At 40.8% G+C, this 18,290-nt stretch overlaps 1 protein-coding gene across 3 annotated transcripts; it reads right to left on the bottom strand.

Moving 5' to 3' along the window:
• Nucleotides 1–813: 813 nt before the first annotated feature.
• On the bottom strand, nt 814–17,542 carry LOC143518210 (dual specificity tyrosine-phosphorylation-regulated kinase 4-like). Of its 3 annotated transcripts, none has more exons than XM_077010680.1 (20): nt 12,513–12,575; nt 12,380–12,425; nt 9,858–9,932; nt 9,378–9,500; nt 7,436–7,510; nt 6,956–7,078; nt 5,352–5,426; nt 4,872–4,994; nt 4,352–4,499; nt 3,784–3,947; nt 3,527–3,663; nt 3,200–3,340; nt 2,880–3,015; nt 2,639–2,720; nt 2,343–2,515; nt 2,193–2,247; nt 2,001–2,103; nt 1,702–1,883; nt 1,283–1,505; nt 814–986 (listed from the first exon to the last, which is right to left on the bottom strand). In XM_077010680.1, the coding sequence occupies exons 1-19, from the start codon at nt 12,536–12,538 to the stop codon at nt 1,435–1,437; spliced, it is 2,058 nt and encodes a 685-aa protein (XP_076866795.1). In that variant the 5' UTR covers nt 12,539–12,575; the 3' UTR covers nt 814–986; nt 1,283–1,434. The 3 variants fall into 3 exon arrangements, with proteins under 3 accessions (XP_076866795.1, XP_076866794.1, XP_076866797.1); XM_077010679.1 differs by having other exon boundaries at nt 814–1,019; XM_077010682.1 differs by lacking the exons at nt 12,380–12,425; nt 12,513–12,575 and adding an exon at nt 17,536–17,542 and having other exon boundaries at nt 814–1,019.
• Between the last annotated feature and the right edge of the window lie 748 nt (nt 17,543–18,290).

The following is an 18,290-nucleotide window of genomic DNA, read 5'->3' on the forward strand; positions in this document are numbered from 1 at the left end:
TCACCGCGGGCCGTTCTCACTCCGCCACGAGGATCGCTGCACCTCACCGCGGGCCGTTCTCACTCCGCCACGGGGATCGCTCTGTCTGCGCTGAGCGTGAGGGGAGCTGACGTTCTCGTTCACGTGTGGTGCAGCAGTCATCGAGCTCCGTTTAGTTATTATATTTATATAATATAAGAACTAATTATATATATAATATTTAGTTATTATAAGAGATCATTATAAACTTTATGATTTAGTATTTGTCCATTCTGGCTAAGCAGAAGGACTACAATGATGAATTAGTGTGTTTCAGTGTAACCATGTTTAGTTCATGTTAGGCATGTGTGCATGTTATCAAATATGTATAATTTGTACTTTTCATACTAGTCCTAGCATCTTCACTCCATCACCTTAAATCACACTTTAAAATGCTAAGATTATCTATAAAACCTAAGGTTTTCATAAATTTATATTTTTCATATGCATCACAACGCAAAAGGGAGAAAGTATTGCAAAAAAAAGGCAGCAACATAAAATGTGAAACACAAAGAAAAAGTAGTGTGACGCGCAAACAAAAGAAAGAACCGTAAAAGAGGGAATGTATTGCAAAAACAAAATAGGAACGTAAAATGCAAAATGCTAATCTTATATTTGCAATATATATTTTTTTCTCATCACCATTAAAGACCCCAATTTGACTCCATAAACAGCGAGGCCCACAGACTGAAGGAGATTTTGTATGGATGTATGGATTGTGTTCACATCAGCTAAATGCTGAGTGCTAAGTAAGAAAAATGCCTACCAGAAAATAGTTGCTTTGTGGTAAAGCAAAATGAAACTTTTATTAAGTATTTGAGCCTGGACTGGATCCTGAAGTACTCGTGGCCATAGAGAATCAACACAGTGACCTGGACTGAACTTTAACCTCAACCGTCGTCCTGTCCAGGTTGCTGAGGCTGTGTGATATCACAACGGTGCTCCCAGTGTTCCAGCTGTGGGTCATTCTGCAGTGGAGCAGAAGGGGAGAAAGGGTTGGACTGTGTGTAAGAGAGAGGGAGAGTGAGGAGGTGTGAAAGAACAGAGAGAGTAGAGGTATAATTTAGTCAAAAACAACCATTCTGTAGAGTAAACAAAATTTAGAGCCAAAACATTTTGTTTTCTATATTCTCCGCTGGCATTATTCACGTTCCTCCTTTTGATAAATATATATTTGCTACCATATCAGTGCTTCTAAACCACATGACCTATCTAGAACATTAGGCACTCTTAACAAAAATATAGTAAAGTGTAAACTGTTAACCTCATAGCCACAGAGTGTCAAGCTTATGGACGGTGTGGAGCTGATCCTAAATCTGCTCTCTGGGCCCTATGCTGGAGATGTCTGTGGGACATTCTTCTGATTTTGTCTCTGGTTTCCCTGACACGGTCCCCTTTTTTCTGCACTGCCAGTACTCATTTTGGCCAGGGAAGCTTTACAGGCTCCAGCTTGCCCTGGCCACAGGGCTTCTGGCACGACGTCCCTCCTAATATGTAAGAAAAACACTATAGTTAATACAATGGTAATAAAATGGCAACCCAGAGTACACATGTTTAACTTACTACAGCCTGTTTAGAAAAGTAAAAAGCTTACATGTCAAAATGTGTCAAATTTCAATCTAAAAATGTAAAATTTGTCTGTCTGCTGAACACGTGCTTGGTCTTCCACAGAAATAATTGTACCTGGCGTGATCTTGTTGGCACCTGGGCAGTGGGCAACTTCAGCACGTTTGTGCACATTTGTGCTGTGGTTTGCAGGCACCTTCCTCACAGCCGGGGCACTGGGATGGCTTTGGTGGTGGCCCTGCTGAATCCACTTGTGTTTCAAAGCCTCCTCTGGGGTGAGACGCTCAGCAGGATCCCACCTACAGGGGGCAGTGGGTAACGAAAACCACACATACACCATTGGCTTTGATAGACCTTTAGCAGAGAGCAAGAATTTTAATGCTCAGGCTGTGGCAAACTGATCAGAGATTACATACGTGAGGCAGCGCCTGATGAAGTCCAGAAACATGTGGCTTTTGGTCTTCAGGAAACTGGCCAGACTTGCAGAAACAGGGCGCCTGACTCTGCTTTTTCTAGAGTCTTCAACATACAAAAAACATTTTTAGAACCACTTACTTAAAAAAGACAAAAAGACATTGAAAATGTTCATTCTTAAAGAGAGCTCTCACCAACAAACTGTTTTGCTTTGGACTTGAGAACCCTGGATGGTGGCATTCCAAGAACCTGAAAAAAAAAAGAATAAAATATCTATGAACACTGCAAGAATCAAGTTCTTAATTAGAATTTAAACTGTATATCTAAAATAAGTGTGCTTTTACCTCTGTTATGCAGGCAAATATGTCAGACACAGTGTCTCCAATGAACAGTTGCACACCTGTGAACAGCTCAGCTAGGGTGCAACCCAGACTCCACATATCAAAGGAGCTATTATAAGACTGACCCAGGAACATCTCTGGTGCACAATAAGGATATGTTCCTGCAGTTGCATAAACTACAGAGGAAGACGAGAGAGAGAGAATAAAGAGAAAAATGGAAGAATAACATGAGTCTACTAAATATTTTATTATACATACACAAAGACTCAATCACACAGGAGCACGTTTATTTTACACACCTCTCTTATGCTCATAGCTGCTGAGTCCAAAATCAATGACCTTGATCCTGCCTTTTCCTTCCTGTGACAACAGGATATTTTCCTTGGCAGACAAAAACAACAAGTAAGTCTCTCAAATAACCAACTGCTTTGAGATTTTGTGCTTGTAGTACAGCTGATTAGACCCACTGTGTAGCCCTGGCTACTTGATTTACTCTTCAAGGCCCACAAGGTGCAATCACAAGACTGCAGTCATACTCACAGGCTTAAGGTCATTGTGGATTATCCTCTTCTGCTTTAGCATCTGCAGACATTTGAGCAGCTCTCGGGCATAGTGGCGCACCTCAGCCTCGCTTAAACCCTCAGACTTCTTCTTGATGACATCATAGAGGCTTGGCCTGAGCACAGACAGAAGCACATATCAAGTAAGAGGGCAAAACTGAGGTGAGGTTCAATGCAGGCAGCACTGCTACCCCACTCTCCAATGGCCAGTAAAGATCAGGAGGAAAATTAAGCTCTCCTCCTCCCAGGAGTCCCAATTTAAGAATGCACCCATGCGTCCATTCCATAATGCTCACTCACCCCAGCAGCTCAAAACTGATGCAGAGGTGGTTCCGGAATCTGAAGTAATCCTTCATATGAATGACATTGTAGGAGTCATTGGGATCCTCTCTCCTCAAGTCATCCAGGATCTTCAGCTCCTCATTTGAATATAGTTCAAAACTGAAAACAGGCCAAATGACAAAAAACAAAGTCAATTAATGTATTCTTAGTTCAGTCTCATTTTATGCAATAAATTAGGCTTCATGAATTACTCCAGCATTTGCAGATTAGTCATAGCATGTGTTTAAAAACAGAAAAAGATATCCAAGTTTATATGAGGGCATGTAGATCAAAATGTTGTATAACCTCGCTCTGCGGCTAAGCATTTTCACAACCACCATCTCGTTGGTTTTGTGATCCAAGCACTTGAAGACCTTTCCAAATGCTCCTTCTCCAACGATTCCCAGAATCTCATAGCGATACGCAATATGATCGTGAAGAACCTGTAAACATATCGCGCAAGAAGAGTTCATGTCTAATGATCCTTTAATGATTTGGTGAAATGACGATCTGGCTAAGCTACTGTTCATCAGACATGAATCAACACACAGGCTATGAAATACCTTGATATAGGTGCCACTCTCATCATCGTATCCCATGTTATGGGGCTTTTTGGAGGATGCCTTGATTTTTTGGGCATTCAGGCCGAAGTACCAGATCTCAGAGAAGCCCATGATCTCCAGTTTCTCATATGTGGTTAATGAGTTGTTGAAGTAGTTCAACACCTCTGGAACACACACACATAATAGAGCAGTGAATGTATGAGCAGACAGTGACCGTTTTTCCATGTACCATTACTGGTAGCTTAGTTGTAAATATGGATGGTAGACAGTTACTGTTATACTGATGTGGTCACATACAAAGGACAGACAAAAAGTGATCTTATACTATGACATTTTAAGTTCTTCAAATTCTCTCAATATCAGTTGTATTGTGTGATGACACAATATGGGGAGGAGACTAAACATTAAATCAGGACCTCCCCTGGTTTGATGGTCAAAAAGAAGTCATAAATCACATTTGCATTTGTGATTAACACCTCCAGAGCAAAAAACCTAGGACTGGATCTCCTACTCTGACTTCCTTTCTGAATAAGGTTTATGTTTCCACTTGTCCATCCCAGTCTCATACCTATGGGAGTCATGGGGAGTTGATGGCCTTCAAACTGTCTGTTGTGCTCCTGTTTGTTGCAGAGCATTTGGGTGGGAAGGTTCTCCTGCATGCTCCTTAACTCACAAGAGCTTCTCTGACCTTCATTGCCCTTTCCTGCTGTCTGCTCCTATTTCCACATTGCATGTACATCATTTAACTGACATTTCAGACCGACATCTAAAGACCCATACTGCTTTTTTGTTAAATCACCGTTTGGTATTTTGATCTTTACGTTATGAAGTACGAGTCTACTAAAGGTTTGACCACGTGATATCATTTATAAACAGTAATGGGATTTAGTGTAATGGTTGAATAAAAAAATTAATACTTTTTAAACAATAAAATTGGTAATATCTATAAGAAAAATCTGAATAAATTAGTCTAAAGGACGCGTAATGAGCATACCTTTTCCAGTGTGGTTAAGTCCTTAAGCATCTTTCTGCCAAGTTTTAAATAATAAACAACTCTGGAACTTGTATTAGGACTGTGAGATACTTACATGAAGATGCCCCTGGTGGATCGGAGGCAACAGGCCAACGTGTTCTTTGTTGAACTTGGCATCGTGGGTAGGCTGCAGCTTTGGTTTCACTGGCAACTTAGTGCCAGCACCCAGGCCAGAGTTCTAAATGAAGAAATGATAAATGAAGAAAATAAATCAAGAAATAAGTTAATGAGGTGTATCTCATGGGTTCTGTGACAGGAAACAACGTCATTCGTACCACTTCATTCCCCTGAATCAGCAACACTTCTTTCAGTCTGGTACTTTAACTTAGCTAGTGGTCATTTTACTTAAACCCCAAATAACTGGTTACAAAACATCTTGCACTTAGTTAGCTTGATCACTTATTTTCTCTTGGGATTCGGTTTGCAGTTACGGTACGGTTAAGATTAGTTGTCCTGCTGACACGCTGCCTGGTGGGCCACTGGGGGAATCCCTTCTTAATTAACTATATCAGTATACAGATTGATGGAGTCTCACCAGTTTAGGGAGCTGTCCACATCCTATTCCAGCATTCTTTTTTTGCTTAGATGGTCCAGCAGCAGGATTACCACCCTTTGGAGACAAAGAAACACATACAAGCTCATTGGTGCTCTGTCACATAATCAAGCTCATGTCAGGCCACAAAATAATTCTAGCAGTCGATATCCAAGTCAAAAACAGTAAGTACAGCCTGACTCCATGGTAGAACACAAACAGCCTAATCATGAATATGATCTTTTGAAGATCTTCATAAGGATATTCATAAAGAGGTTATTTTGCCACCGTCTCTAGAGAAATGCAAGAATAGTTATCGTGTGGAATCAGCATGAAGTATTCTGAAGACATTACTCGTAGTTTAAGGACAGAAAAATATATATGCTTCACAAAGTAACGCACATTTTCAAATCCACATGTTAATATGAAGCCGCAAATGAATAGAAATAATACTTTCAACATTTTACTTTCAAATGAAAAGATTTAAGTCCTAAACCGAGAACAGCAAAATAATAGATAATAGCCTATAGATTAATTGTTAACAGATCTTTGCGTATTTACCAACTTTGCTGGGTTTTTTTCCCCTGATCGATTAACCGTTGACTACAAACGTGAACACAAACTCAAGTTTGGTGGAGACTACAACAGAGGTACATTCTCAGTTGTAACGAGCATGTTTTTATGTTCAGTGGGATACTGATAGGCCTACATTACATTAGTTTGTTAGACAGAGGCAATAGCCTACACATTTGAGGAGTCAGTTTTTAGACAAGCCTAAAACAATCGAATAGATTATCGAATAGAATCGCGCGCACACCTCTAAAGCTGGCCATCTTTTAAAAATGATCCGTAATCAGTTTATGCACCTGATGATTGCTGACTAATATGCTGTAGACCTGAGATTCTTGATACAGCTTCAGTGCAAGCTAACACTATGCCTACGTAATCCTACGTAAAGTAGGCTACTCCTGCCTCGCAGTTGTTGAGCAGTGAGTTTTGAAAATTATTTATACACCCACTTTTCAATATCTATAACACTGCATGTTTATTTCTTACATTGCACCTACTTGGTAATCTGACATTTCAATACTGTGCGTTGGGTTTTAACATTTTTATTTTAAAATCTACAGTATTAAAATTGAATGTCATTAAGTAAACCTTTTGAGGAACACGCCAAAATACAACTGCAAGGAGATCGGTAAGAGCGTAGTTAAAATAACCAAGGAGAGAGACACAAAAAATGCTCTAAATAGACAGTAAAACATGATTCGAAACATGAACTTACAAGAAAAATAAAGAAGGGGAAAGACATCAGAGTGGATACAGAAATCAAAACACTATGCCATGAGCGAGGAACGCAAAAGGCAGTTGTTATATTTGAGTAATTTTCCCACTTAATAAACTTTGTTAATTGATCAATGAAAATCAAGTAATACATTTTAAACAATAAAATTGGTAATATCTATAAGAAAAATCTGAATAAATTAGTCTAAAGGACGCGTAATGAGCATACCTTTTCCAGTGTGGTTAAGTCCTTAAGCATCTTTCTGCCAAGTTTTAAATAATAAACAACTCTGGAACTTGTATTAGGACTGTGAGATACTTACATGAAGATGCCCCTGGTGGATCGGAGGCAACAGGCCAACGTGTTCTTTGTTGAACTTGGCATCGTGGGTAGGCTGCAGCTTTGGTTTCACTGGCAACTTAGTGCCAGCACCCAGGCCAGAGTTCTAAATGAAGAAATGATAAATGAAGAAAATAAATCAAGAAATAAGTTAATGAGGTGTATCTCATGGGTTCTGTGACAGGAAACAACGTCATTCGTACCACTTCATTCCCCTGAATCAGCAACACTTCTTTCAGTCTGGTACTTTAACTTAGCTAGTGGTCATTTTACTTAAACCCCAAATAACTGGTTACAAAACATCTTGCACTTAGTTAGCTTGATCACTTATTTTCTCTTGGGATTCGGTTTGCAGTTACGGTACGGTTAAGATTAGTTGTCCTGCTGACACTCTGCCTGGTGGGCCACTGGGGGAATCCCTTGTTAATTAACTATATCAGTATACAGATTGATGGAGTCTCACCAGTTTAGGGAGCTGTCCACATCCTATTCCAGCATTCTTTTTTTGCTTAGATGGTCCAGCAGCAGGATTACCACCCTTTGGAGACAAAGAAACACATACAAGCTCATTGGTGCTCTGTCACATAATCAAGCTCATGTCAGGCAACAAAATAATTCTAGCCGTCGATATGCAAGTCAAAAACAGTTAAGTACAGCTTGAGTCCATGGTAGAACACAAACAGCCTAATCATGAATATGATCTTTTGAAGATCTTCATAAGGATATTCATAAAGAGGTTATTTTGCCACTGTCGCTAGAGAAATGCTAGAATAGTTATGGAACCAGCATGAAGTATTCTGAAGACATTACTCGTAGTTTAAGGACAGAAAAATATATATGCTTCACAAAGTAATGCGGATTTTCAAAACCGCATGTTAATATGAAGCCGCAAATGAATAGAAATAATACTTTCAACTTTTTACTTTCAAATGAAAAGATTTAAGTCCTAATCTGAGAACAGCAAAATAATAGATAATAGCCCATAGCCCCCATACTCAAATAGCGGCCCGCTATCTATTTCTGGCCCGCGAGCTGTTTTGAAAAGTGTTTTTTTTTTTAGGAATCTTTTTTTTCAATCGCGCTACCCGCTCTTATTTTGAAATCGTGCTCCGCGATCTCAAGACGATGCCGGGGATTGCCTTTATGGCAACAACAAACAGGTAGCAGACGCCCAAATGCTTCCCCCCCCCCCCCCCTCCCCCTCCCCCTCCGTCGACAGTTTACGTTCACCCCCCCCCCCCCCCCCCATAACCGGCCCCTTCAGTGATTGAAAAATTTAAATGTGGCCCGTCATCATTTCTATTTGAGTACTCCTGGCCTATAGATTAATTGTTAAACAGATCTTTGCGTATTTACCAACTTTGCTTGGTTTTTTTCCCCTGATCGATTAACCGTTGACTACAAACGTGAACACAAACTCAAGTTTGCTGGAGACTACAACAGAGGTACATTCTCAGTTGTAACGAGCATGTTTTTATGTTCAGTGGGATACTGATAGGCCTACATTACATTAGTTTGTTAGACAGAGGCAATAGCCTACACATTTGAGGAGTCAGTTTTTAGACAAGCCTAAAACATAATCGAATAGACTATCGAATAGAATCGCGCGCACACCTCTAAAGCTGGCCATCTTTTTTAAATGATCCTTAATCAGTTTATGCACCTGGTGATTGCTGACTAATATGCTGTAGACCTGAGATTCTTGAAACAGCTTCAGTGCAAGCTAACACTATGCCTACGTAATCCTACGTAAGGTAGGCTACTCCTGCCTCGCAGTTGTTGAACAGTGAGTTTTGAAAATTATTTATTACACCCACTTTTCAATATCTACAACACTGCACGTTTATTTCTTACATTGCACCTACTTGGTAATCTGACATTTCAATACTGTGCGTTGGGTTTTAACATTTTTATTTAAAAATCTACAGTATTAAAATTGAATGTCATTAAGTAAACCTTTTGAGGAACACGCCAAAATACAACTGCAAGGAGATCGATAAGGTCGTAGTTAAAATAACCAAGGAGAGAGACACAAAAAATGCTCTAAATAGACAGTAAAACATGATTCGAAACATGAACTTACAAGAAAAATAAAGAAGGGGAAAGACATCAGAGTGGATACAGAAATCAAAACACTATGCCATGAGCGAGGAACGCAAAAGGCAGTTGTTATATTTGAGTAATTTTCCCACTTAATAAACTTTGTTAATTGATCAATGAAAATCAAGTAATACATTTTAAACAATAAAATTGGTAATATCTATAAGAAAAATCTGAATAAATTAGTCTAAAGGACGCGTAATGAGCATACCTTTTCCAGTGTGGTTAAGTCCTTAAGCATCTTTCTGCCAAGTTTTAAATAATAAACAACTCTGGAACTTGTATTAGGACTGTGAGATACTTACATGAAGATGCCCCTGGTGGATCGGAGGCAACAGGCCAACGTGTTCTTTGTTGAACTTGGCATCGTGGGTAGGCTGCAGCTTTGGTTTCACTGGCAACTTAGTGCCAGCACCCAGGCCAGAGTTCTAAATGAAGAAATGATAAATGAAGAAAATAAATGAAGAAATAAGTTAATGAGGTGTATCTCATGGGTTCTGTGACAGGAAACAACGTCATTCGTACCACTTCATTCCCCTGAATCAGCAACACTTCTTTCAGTCTGGTACTTTAACTTAGCTAGTGGTCATTTTACTTAAACCCCAAATAACTGGTTACAAAACATCTTGCACTTAGTTAGCTTGATCACTTATTTTCTCTTGGGATTCGGTTTGCAGTTACGTTACGGTTAAGATTAGTTGTCCTACTGACACTCTGCCTGGTGGGCCACTGGGGGAATCCCTTCTTAAATAACTATATCAGTATACAGATTGATGGAGTCTCACCAGTTTAGGGAGCTGTCCACATCCTATTCCAGCATTCTTTTTTTGCTTAGATGGTCCAGCAGCAGGATTACCACCCTTTGGAGACAAAGAAACACATACAAGCTCATTGGTGCTCTGTCACATAATCTCAAGCTCATGTCAGGCCACGAAAATTCTAGCCGTCGATATGCAAGTCAAAAACAGTTAAGTACAGCTTGAGTCCATGGTAGAACACAAACAGCCTAATCATGAATATGATCTTTTGAAGATCTTCATAAGGATATTCATAAAGAGATTTTTTTGCCACTGTCTCTAGAGAAATGCAAGAATAGTTATCGTGTGGAACCAGCATAAAGTATTCTGAAGACATGACTCGTAGTTCAAGGACAGAAAACTGTATAGGGGAGACCGGATATGTTTGTAACATGGGGAGAGCTGCAACACCATCAGTTCCACCGATCACGGATAAGATAGGAGTTATATGATCATTCCAGTATTTACCCAATTCCTCCCTGATCTCACATATCAAGGAATATCAAGGCTGGAAACGGGCACATGCAGATTCCATAGTGAAAAAACTGATTTTGAGGTGAGAAAGTAAATTTCTGAATCAAGACTATATTTTGTTTAGTACTTATAATTCATATGGTTTTATCTGCAATAGTATATTACATTAAACTGTAGTTTCTCAGGTAAATTGTGCATTTTTCCCCCTGTTAATTTCAAATCACCTTGCTAATACAGCTAGTTAAACAGTGGCTGACAGGGGTGGGATGGGTTGTAACACAGCTTTAAAAAGTGGTACAACCTTCACCTTACATACAACTAAGAAAACCTTCTTGATTTTTAATAATTTTAAAGAAAGACTGACAGGTGTGTGCCTGCAAATGTTTTTTAAAAAAGCATCTGATGGTCACAAAGAAGGGCAAGTCAGTCAGATCAGTTGCAAAGGCACATGGTATCTGCCATGTCTCTCTCACACACACACGCGCGCACGCACGCACGAGTAAAACAGAAAGTTGATATGAGTCATGGTCAGTCACAGAGAGAGAGAGACATTGTTCTGGTTTTTTTTTTTTTTTTTTTTTAAGTATTTTTTAAGCATTTTGCACGGTGTGTTTTTGCTTATTTTGTCTAATTGTTACAACTTACCCCAGCATGTGTTACAACCTACCCCGCTAGTGGTTATCATTATTATGGTTGTCATTATAATTTAAAAAGAGAAAATACAGTGATTGGACAATAAATGGCTTTACCCAACCACTAAACATGAGTGGAAAAAAGGTTTGTGTTTTATCATTAATATTCTCTGAGAAAAGAAAGCAAAAATTGTAAATTGTAAAAAAAAAGTGTAAATTATTAGCTGTGAAGACGGTCAAACGCGTGTTTTCCACTACGCCGGTTTTAAAAGTATTAGCGGCTCGCTAGGCTTGTAAACTAACCGCGCACCACGAAAATGTAGCAGTGTGTCGCCCCGTTTGTGCAGGTGAGCCCGCGGACCGGCTGGGGAGCCGCATGAAACCAGGCAAAGAGCCGCATGCGGCTCGTGAGCCGCGGGTTGGCCACCCCTGCACTAGTGTTTGTGTGTGTGTTCTAATTGCACAGATGGGTAAATGCGGAGGACAAAGTTCAATTGCGGTGAAAAAAAATCATAATTGACAAATATGGCACATTTCATTTTTTTTAGCTGGCCATGAAGATAATACAGGACTTCCTCTCTGGAACCTCAATAGGTCCCACAGATGAGCTAAGCGTCAGAGGTGAGATTATATATATTATGTATATATATAATCTCAGTGGGGAACCGTCAGGGCCTGCGAGCTGTTTTGAAAAGTTTTTTTTTTCTGGATAGGGCTATCCGCTCTTATTTTGAGATCGCGCACCGCGATCTCAAGACGAGGCTGGGGATTGCCTCCATGGCAACAATAAACAGATAGCAGCAGCAACACGTTTAAGCACCCCCCCCCCCCCCGCACACAGCGAGCAACTAGCTGATCGGGCACGGGGCTTTACGGACCGGAGCAATAATGACATGCCCAAAATTTGAGTATTTGAGTACCCCTGGCCTAAAGTATTCTTAAAACAAATATATATAAAATAATTTATCCAATTTTATTTTATCTACTTACAGTTTGACAATCGACATCTAAACAATTACAAAAATATAAGCAAATAAATTATTCAACCGTGTCTATTCAATCTGAGTTGGAAGGCGAGGGGTTAAGTAGAAGCCTGTGTCTCCCCCTATGAGGACTGTGATGCCTCTGCAGAATGTTAGTAATTGGTGGTCCCGCTGTTCGGTTATAGAGGGCCAGGCAGTTATAATTCAGCACAATACCAGTTTCAAATGATAGTAAAATTGAACAATCATATATTCCGTCTTATTGGGCGGGCTTAACTGTATGATAATTTCCGCCCGCTGTGGCGACGCTAGCTGTCGTTAGCGTACCACCGCTAGCTAGTTTCGATTCATGCCTTTGAGGCCATCGTGTGCGTCGTTTACATTACTGCTAAATAAATCTAATTTCGCGTAATGAGCATACCTTTTCCGGTGTGGTTAAGTCCTTAAGCATCTTTCTGCCAAATTTTCTGAAGATAAAGAAATATAATTAGTACAAGGCCAGAGATAGTATCATGACATGGTACAATAGCCAGAAGAAATATTTTTAACTTTACCTTGGAGAATCTTTCATACAACTCATTTTTATGATTTCTTCTGAAGAAGAGAGATTCGCGTGTTCAAACACTTCGAAGGTGCAATGAATACAATGAAGGAGCGAAATTATCGCGTTTATATACCTTGGCTGATTGTGCCGTCATCACTCCGCGGACGCATTGCCAAGCAACGGCATATATACACAAGACATTTTTGTATCGGTGCTTAAACAACCTGCAAAAATGCCCCTCAAGATAGGTAAGCTATTCAATGAATGAATTGTTAATCTCCGGTGAATATACAGACGAACAAATAAGGACAGCAACAACAGACTCACAACAAACTTCTAACAGTGTTGCCAACTCTCACGCAATGAACGTAAAGCTGGGCGTACACTGCGATTTTTGGCCCATTTCAGCCGATTTTTCACTCGTGCAACTATTTTTGCGATCGGGCCGAGTTTCGGCTCAATCGCGTGTCGTGCATCGTGTAGTTTACACAGGTAAACGAGGAGCGATTCACACCTCACGACCAACTCCCGATCAGAAATCGCAGCGTCGCAAGATTATCAAACATGTTTCAAATTCAAATCGCTCCTCGTGAGAGTATCGCACTGTTGAAGCAGCTCCACGAGTCGACGCTCCCTGCGATTTAGTCGTACACTTTGAGCTGGAGCTGAGTACACGATTTAAAATATCGTACAGTGTACGCCCAGCTTTAAGCCAGGTTCACACTACACGACTTTTCAGTCGTCAGGTTTTTGTGCCGTTCGCACTACACGACTGGTTGTGCTGTAATCGCGAGTCTCAGTTGTTGTGGCTTTCACACTACATGACTGATCGGCGACGCCGGCTCACGAAGACTCTCAGTCGCCGACTGGGCTAGATATTAAACATGCTAGATATCTGCCGGTCGTCCGCGATGAGTCGGCGACCACTCGGCGAGTGTCTTTCAGCAGTTCACACTACACGACTGAGCGAGCGCCGAGTGATCGCCGATTTGCCTCCGACCACAGTTTCTGTCGGCGATCTACAAAAACAGTCGGCGACTGAAAAACCAGCCTAAAATTGTGTAGTGTGAACCGGGCATTAGGCGCAGCATAAAGTGTGACTCCACACTTACATCAAATTCTGAACTGCAATGACAGCAGAACAACTGAACGCGCTGGAACTGACTTGAAATGAGCAAAATACAATTCGACAAACAAAGTGGGCTACAAAGTGCTTCATGGACTGGCTCTTATAAAATGACTAAGGTCAATTTGGGAACAGTAGAAAAGGCTGAGCTAAATAATTATTTTATTTTGGCCAGTGAACTGTTCAGTTCAATTGTTGTGGAACTACTTTTTGGTGGAAGGCACAGTCCGTATTAAAGCATATTCATTATGAATGACTTGAGGTTCTTGGATTTATTTTCTTCATTTATTTTGTAAAAAAACTGTTGTATAAAAGCAATAGAACACTCAAGGTCATGTGTTATCGTTAACATCACGGCTGTAATGATCTACAACCAAATCACAACTTTGATGTTATTCGCGATAACACTCCCTCTCGTGTTCTATTGCTTAAACATATATCTCTCTACACATTTCCCCCCCAAAGTATTATCACCTTCGTCTAACAGTATGCATGGACCATGTTATGGCCTGGTGCTGTCCAGCTCCTCATTCTACAAAACCTTTCTTGGATTTGGACTAGCTTTACGGTTACTTGATCCTGTTCACAGAGGTAACGGTCATCCAAGTGAACATGAGTGAATGAGTAATGAGTGAAAACTTCCTAAGCCTAAACAGCACAAAATCTGAAGCCATACTGATTTCCTCACCTGTGACTACCAGGAAGCTCAGCAACATTCCCTTCTCTATACTGGGCTTTGTTGTCTCTTCCTCTGTTCAGGTCCACAATTTTGGTGTCACTTTTTGACACATCACTTTTGTCATTTGAGCCTCATATTAAAAATATCTGTAAAACCACCATCACCTCAAGAACATCTCAAGGATCCGCCCATATCTTTCTTTTTCTGCTGCTGAGACCATTATACATTTATAACATGTCGTATATAGATCACTGTAATGCAGTACTACATGGTCTCACCAATCAGCTGTTAGACTGCAGTATGTTCAAAACTCTGAAACCAGGGTACTGACCTATAAAAGATCTTGGGAACACATTACACCAGTGTTGAGGGATCTTCACTGGCTCCCAGTACATTTGCAAGTCCAGTATAAAATACTGGAAACTTTCAATTTTTAGACGAGCCTAAAACTGTCTCTTCAAATGTGTAGGCTACTGCCTCTGTAATGAACTAATGTAATATAGGCCACTGAACCACTGAACCTAAATACACACTTTACATCCGAGAACCTCTGTTCCTCTGTTGTAGTCTCCAGCAAACGTGAGATTGTGTTCACATTTGTAGTCAATGGTTAATCGATCAGGGGAAAAAACCCAGCAAAGTTGGTAAATATGCAAAGCTCTTCTGAACAATTAATCTATAGGCTATTTTGCTGTTCTCAGTTTAGGACTTAAATATTTTCATTTGAAAGTAAAATGTTGAAAGCATTATTTCTCTTCATTAGCGGCTTCATATAAACATGTGGTTTTGAAATTTTGCATTACTTTGGGAAGCATATACATTTTTCTGTCCTTGAACTACGAGTAATGTCTTCAGAATAAGTCATGCTGGTTCCATACGATAACTATTCTTGCATTTCTCTAGAGACTGTGGCAAAATCCTCTTTATGAAGATCTTCAAAAGATCATATTCTTACTGTTTATTTGGTCTGGATCATTATGCTTACTGTTTTTGACTTGCATATCGACGGCTAGAAAGATTGTAGCGCCCTCTAGCTAGGGGTTACTAGACTACGCCACCCCTTAGATTTATAACTCACTTTAGGCGGAGTAAGGGGCACTGAAAAAGAAGGTGAGCATAAAACGTGAATGCGTACAAAGTACAAACTTTATTAAAAGCTAGATCAAGCCACATTCAATGAGGCAAAAAAGAAAAAAACACACAAGTTAGCCTATTCAGCGACCTGCTATGAGCCCAGGTTATGAGACAGTATGGGGTCAACTAAACAGGAGTACAATAACACGTGAATATTTCTTAAAACCACTGCACAGCAACCTTAAAACACTACAAAAATCACACGACCTGTGAACACCCCAACTATGGTTGACCCAAAGTTCCCCAGTATCTGCCACAGTTGTAGCCACAGCTGAATAAAAAAAAAGAAAATAATCATAACACTAAAAAGAAAATTTCCAAACCAATTTAATAAAGTACTTTACTCCGCAGCTCAGGCTCGACTCTAAAAGCTACAAATAATCCGTACAGAGTTAATGATTAATAAAAAAAAGTAAAAAAAAAAAAACTGGTCATCCAAACCCCAGAGCAGTTCCCAATAAAACCGTTCGTTATGGTAGAATGTAAAACAATCAAAGGTATAAAAATAATAAGAAAACAGCAGCTGGCAACCACTGACGCAGTGGTCTTCACTTCATCAGGGTGGGATACTAACTTCGCCCATGGACAGGATGGCAGCTCTAGTCTGATAAGAACACACTCATGGTTAACCAGGATAACTTATGCAAGCTGCTGCTTAACCACTAATTAAAAGAAACAAACAGTGCAAATCAACGCATAGAAAAATATGAACAATCCGCTTCTAAAAACAAAACCGCCTACCTCTCTGGTCACGTCACCAGGCCCAACGCGCAGACCGTTGCTATTTTTAGCCACACCGCCGTTCACAGCCGCTCACCCCTGAGAATTCCGTCATAGAAACGTCTCCAGCCACGCTGCTCCTACCATTAGCTTAGCCACCAAATCACTACTTCCTTAGGATCCCACAGGTGTCTATATATGTGCCTGGAAGGCCACACCCCCTCGTTAATGCCAGCGTTGCCCCAATCAGTGATGTCACTCACATACAAAAAATAGTAGCCCTAGATTAGACCGGCTACATATTTAGTGGCCTAACATGAGCTTGAGTTTATGTGACCGATTGCCATTTTGAAAATAAACAACCATTAAATAATGTGATGAAAAAGCAAATTATTTCAAATCATTACGAGTATATGTATAAATATTTAACTTAATTAGGTTTAACGTGCTGGGAATTATTTAAATGGATCTTGAAAGTGATGTACAAGTGCTTTAATTCCACCTTGTAAAGTTGTATGACCCCAGCAAACATGACTTGGTTCATTGCGCTGAAGCGCGGCGCCCGTGAAGTTACAAACTTCGAGAGGTGCACGACCTCGCGAATCGACAGCGTACGAGGCCCTCACACACAGGCAGAGCCACCGCAATTACGTCATTTTCGTAATGTGTTCAGCTGTGTCTAGTTTAGTCCTGTGTACTTGTATCTCTGTGTTTCGCCCGTTGTAGGTAATTTGTGGTTTGTTCGGTTTTGTGGATTAACTCTGTCATCACTGTTCTGGTATTTTTCGTCTCCGTTGTGTTTCTCCGTTGTGAATGGCTCTCCTGTTACAACTTCTGCCTGTCCCGTTGACCACTTGGACGGCTCTCCCGTTTTGACCCTGTACAAACGACTTCGCCTACGGAATTCCCCTTATTAAATCTCGCTCTTCTCAGCGTTTGTGTCCGCTTCCTCGCTCCGCAGCGCGAGCTGCGTTACAGTTCGTTGATATGAAGAAGTTCAAATTCCTTTTTGCACTTTTTTATTAAGCAAATGTTTTGTCTTTGTTGCTTATTAAGGACATGTTAATGCATTTATATGCAGAAAATAGATGTATGTTGGTGCAATAAACATACAAATCTGAATTCATTTAAAATGTGTTCTTATTGAGAATAATTAGTAGTGTCTTTCATATCCAATTATTTGAAGTGCGTGGTCATGTGGCCCTCCAATAGTGCTGAAAAAATGTTGGCCCTCTTTATCATGGAAGTTGCCCATCCCTGATCTACAGTAATGGGATTTAGTGTCATGGTTATGGAAATATGTAAGCATGTAACATGTGGTAATTGATAATTAATAAAAATTTGGAACTTGTATTAGTACTGTGAGATGCTTACATGAAGATGCCCCTGGTGGATCCAGGGTTGCCAACTCTCACGCACTGAGCATGAATAGTCACCAAGATGGCGCCGCAGATGGCGACACTGGCCAGAAGCTCTGTGCTTTTTGGAAGTTTTAGTGAGCAGAGCAGCCGCACTTGGCTGGAGATGCAGGCGGGGGAGCGCTCTTTAAACTCCGTCAGTGCGGACTCCGCACAGCGCTACCAAGCATTCATATGGCCAACCTCCGCTCGCTAGGCAACAAAATGGACGAACTTTCACTTCTGAACCGGACCAATAAGGACTTTTCTCTCTCTGCGGCGCTGTGCTTCACCGAGACCTGGCTCACTGAGGCCACCCCGGACAGCGCGCTGCAGCTCGCCGGCTTTCATCTCTACAGAGCGGACCGCGACGTGGAGACCTCGGGAAACAGAGGCGGCGGAATCTGTTTTTACTTTAACCGCAGCTGGTGTACAGACGTCACTGTGCTCATGAAGACCTGCAGTCCTGATATGGAGTCTGTGTTCATCAACTGTAAACCATTCTACTGCCCGCGTGAGTTCTCCTCCGTGGTGGTTGTCGGAGTTTACATCCCGCCAAGCTCGTGCGTGCGCGAGGCACTGCGCGCTCTCACTGACCAGATCATCACCACGGAGCACAAACACACAGACTCCGTTTTCATCATTTTAGGGGACTCCAACAGAGCGAAACTCACTAGAGAGCTGCCTAAATACAGACAGCATGTTACCTGCCCCACCAGAGAGAGTAATATT

This window comes from Brachyhypopomus gauderio, chromosome 7, assembly GCF_052324685.1.
Source record: "Brachyhypopomus gauderio isolate BG-103 chromosome 7, BGAUD_0.2, whole genome shotgun sequence".
Taxonomy (NCBI): Eukaryota; Metazoa; Chordata; class Actinopteri; order Gymnotiformes; family Hypopomidae; genus Brachyhypopomus; species Brachyhypopomus gauderio.

Bases quoted from the DNA above. Each gene is read 5' to 3' on its own strand.
- LOC143518210 (XM_077010680.1), bottom strand. From the start codon at position 12,538: ATGAGTTGTATGAAAGATTCTCCAAG. The intron at 3,341-3,526 runs GTTATACAACAT...GCCTGTTTTCAG, and splicing joins ATGCTTAGCCGCAGAGCGAG to TTTTGAACTATATTCAAATG. The intron at 3,016-3,199 runs GTGAGTGAGCAT...GTCTGTGCTCAG, and splicing joins ATCAGTTTTGAGCTGCTGGG to GCCAAGCCTCTATGATGTCA.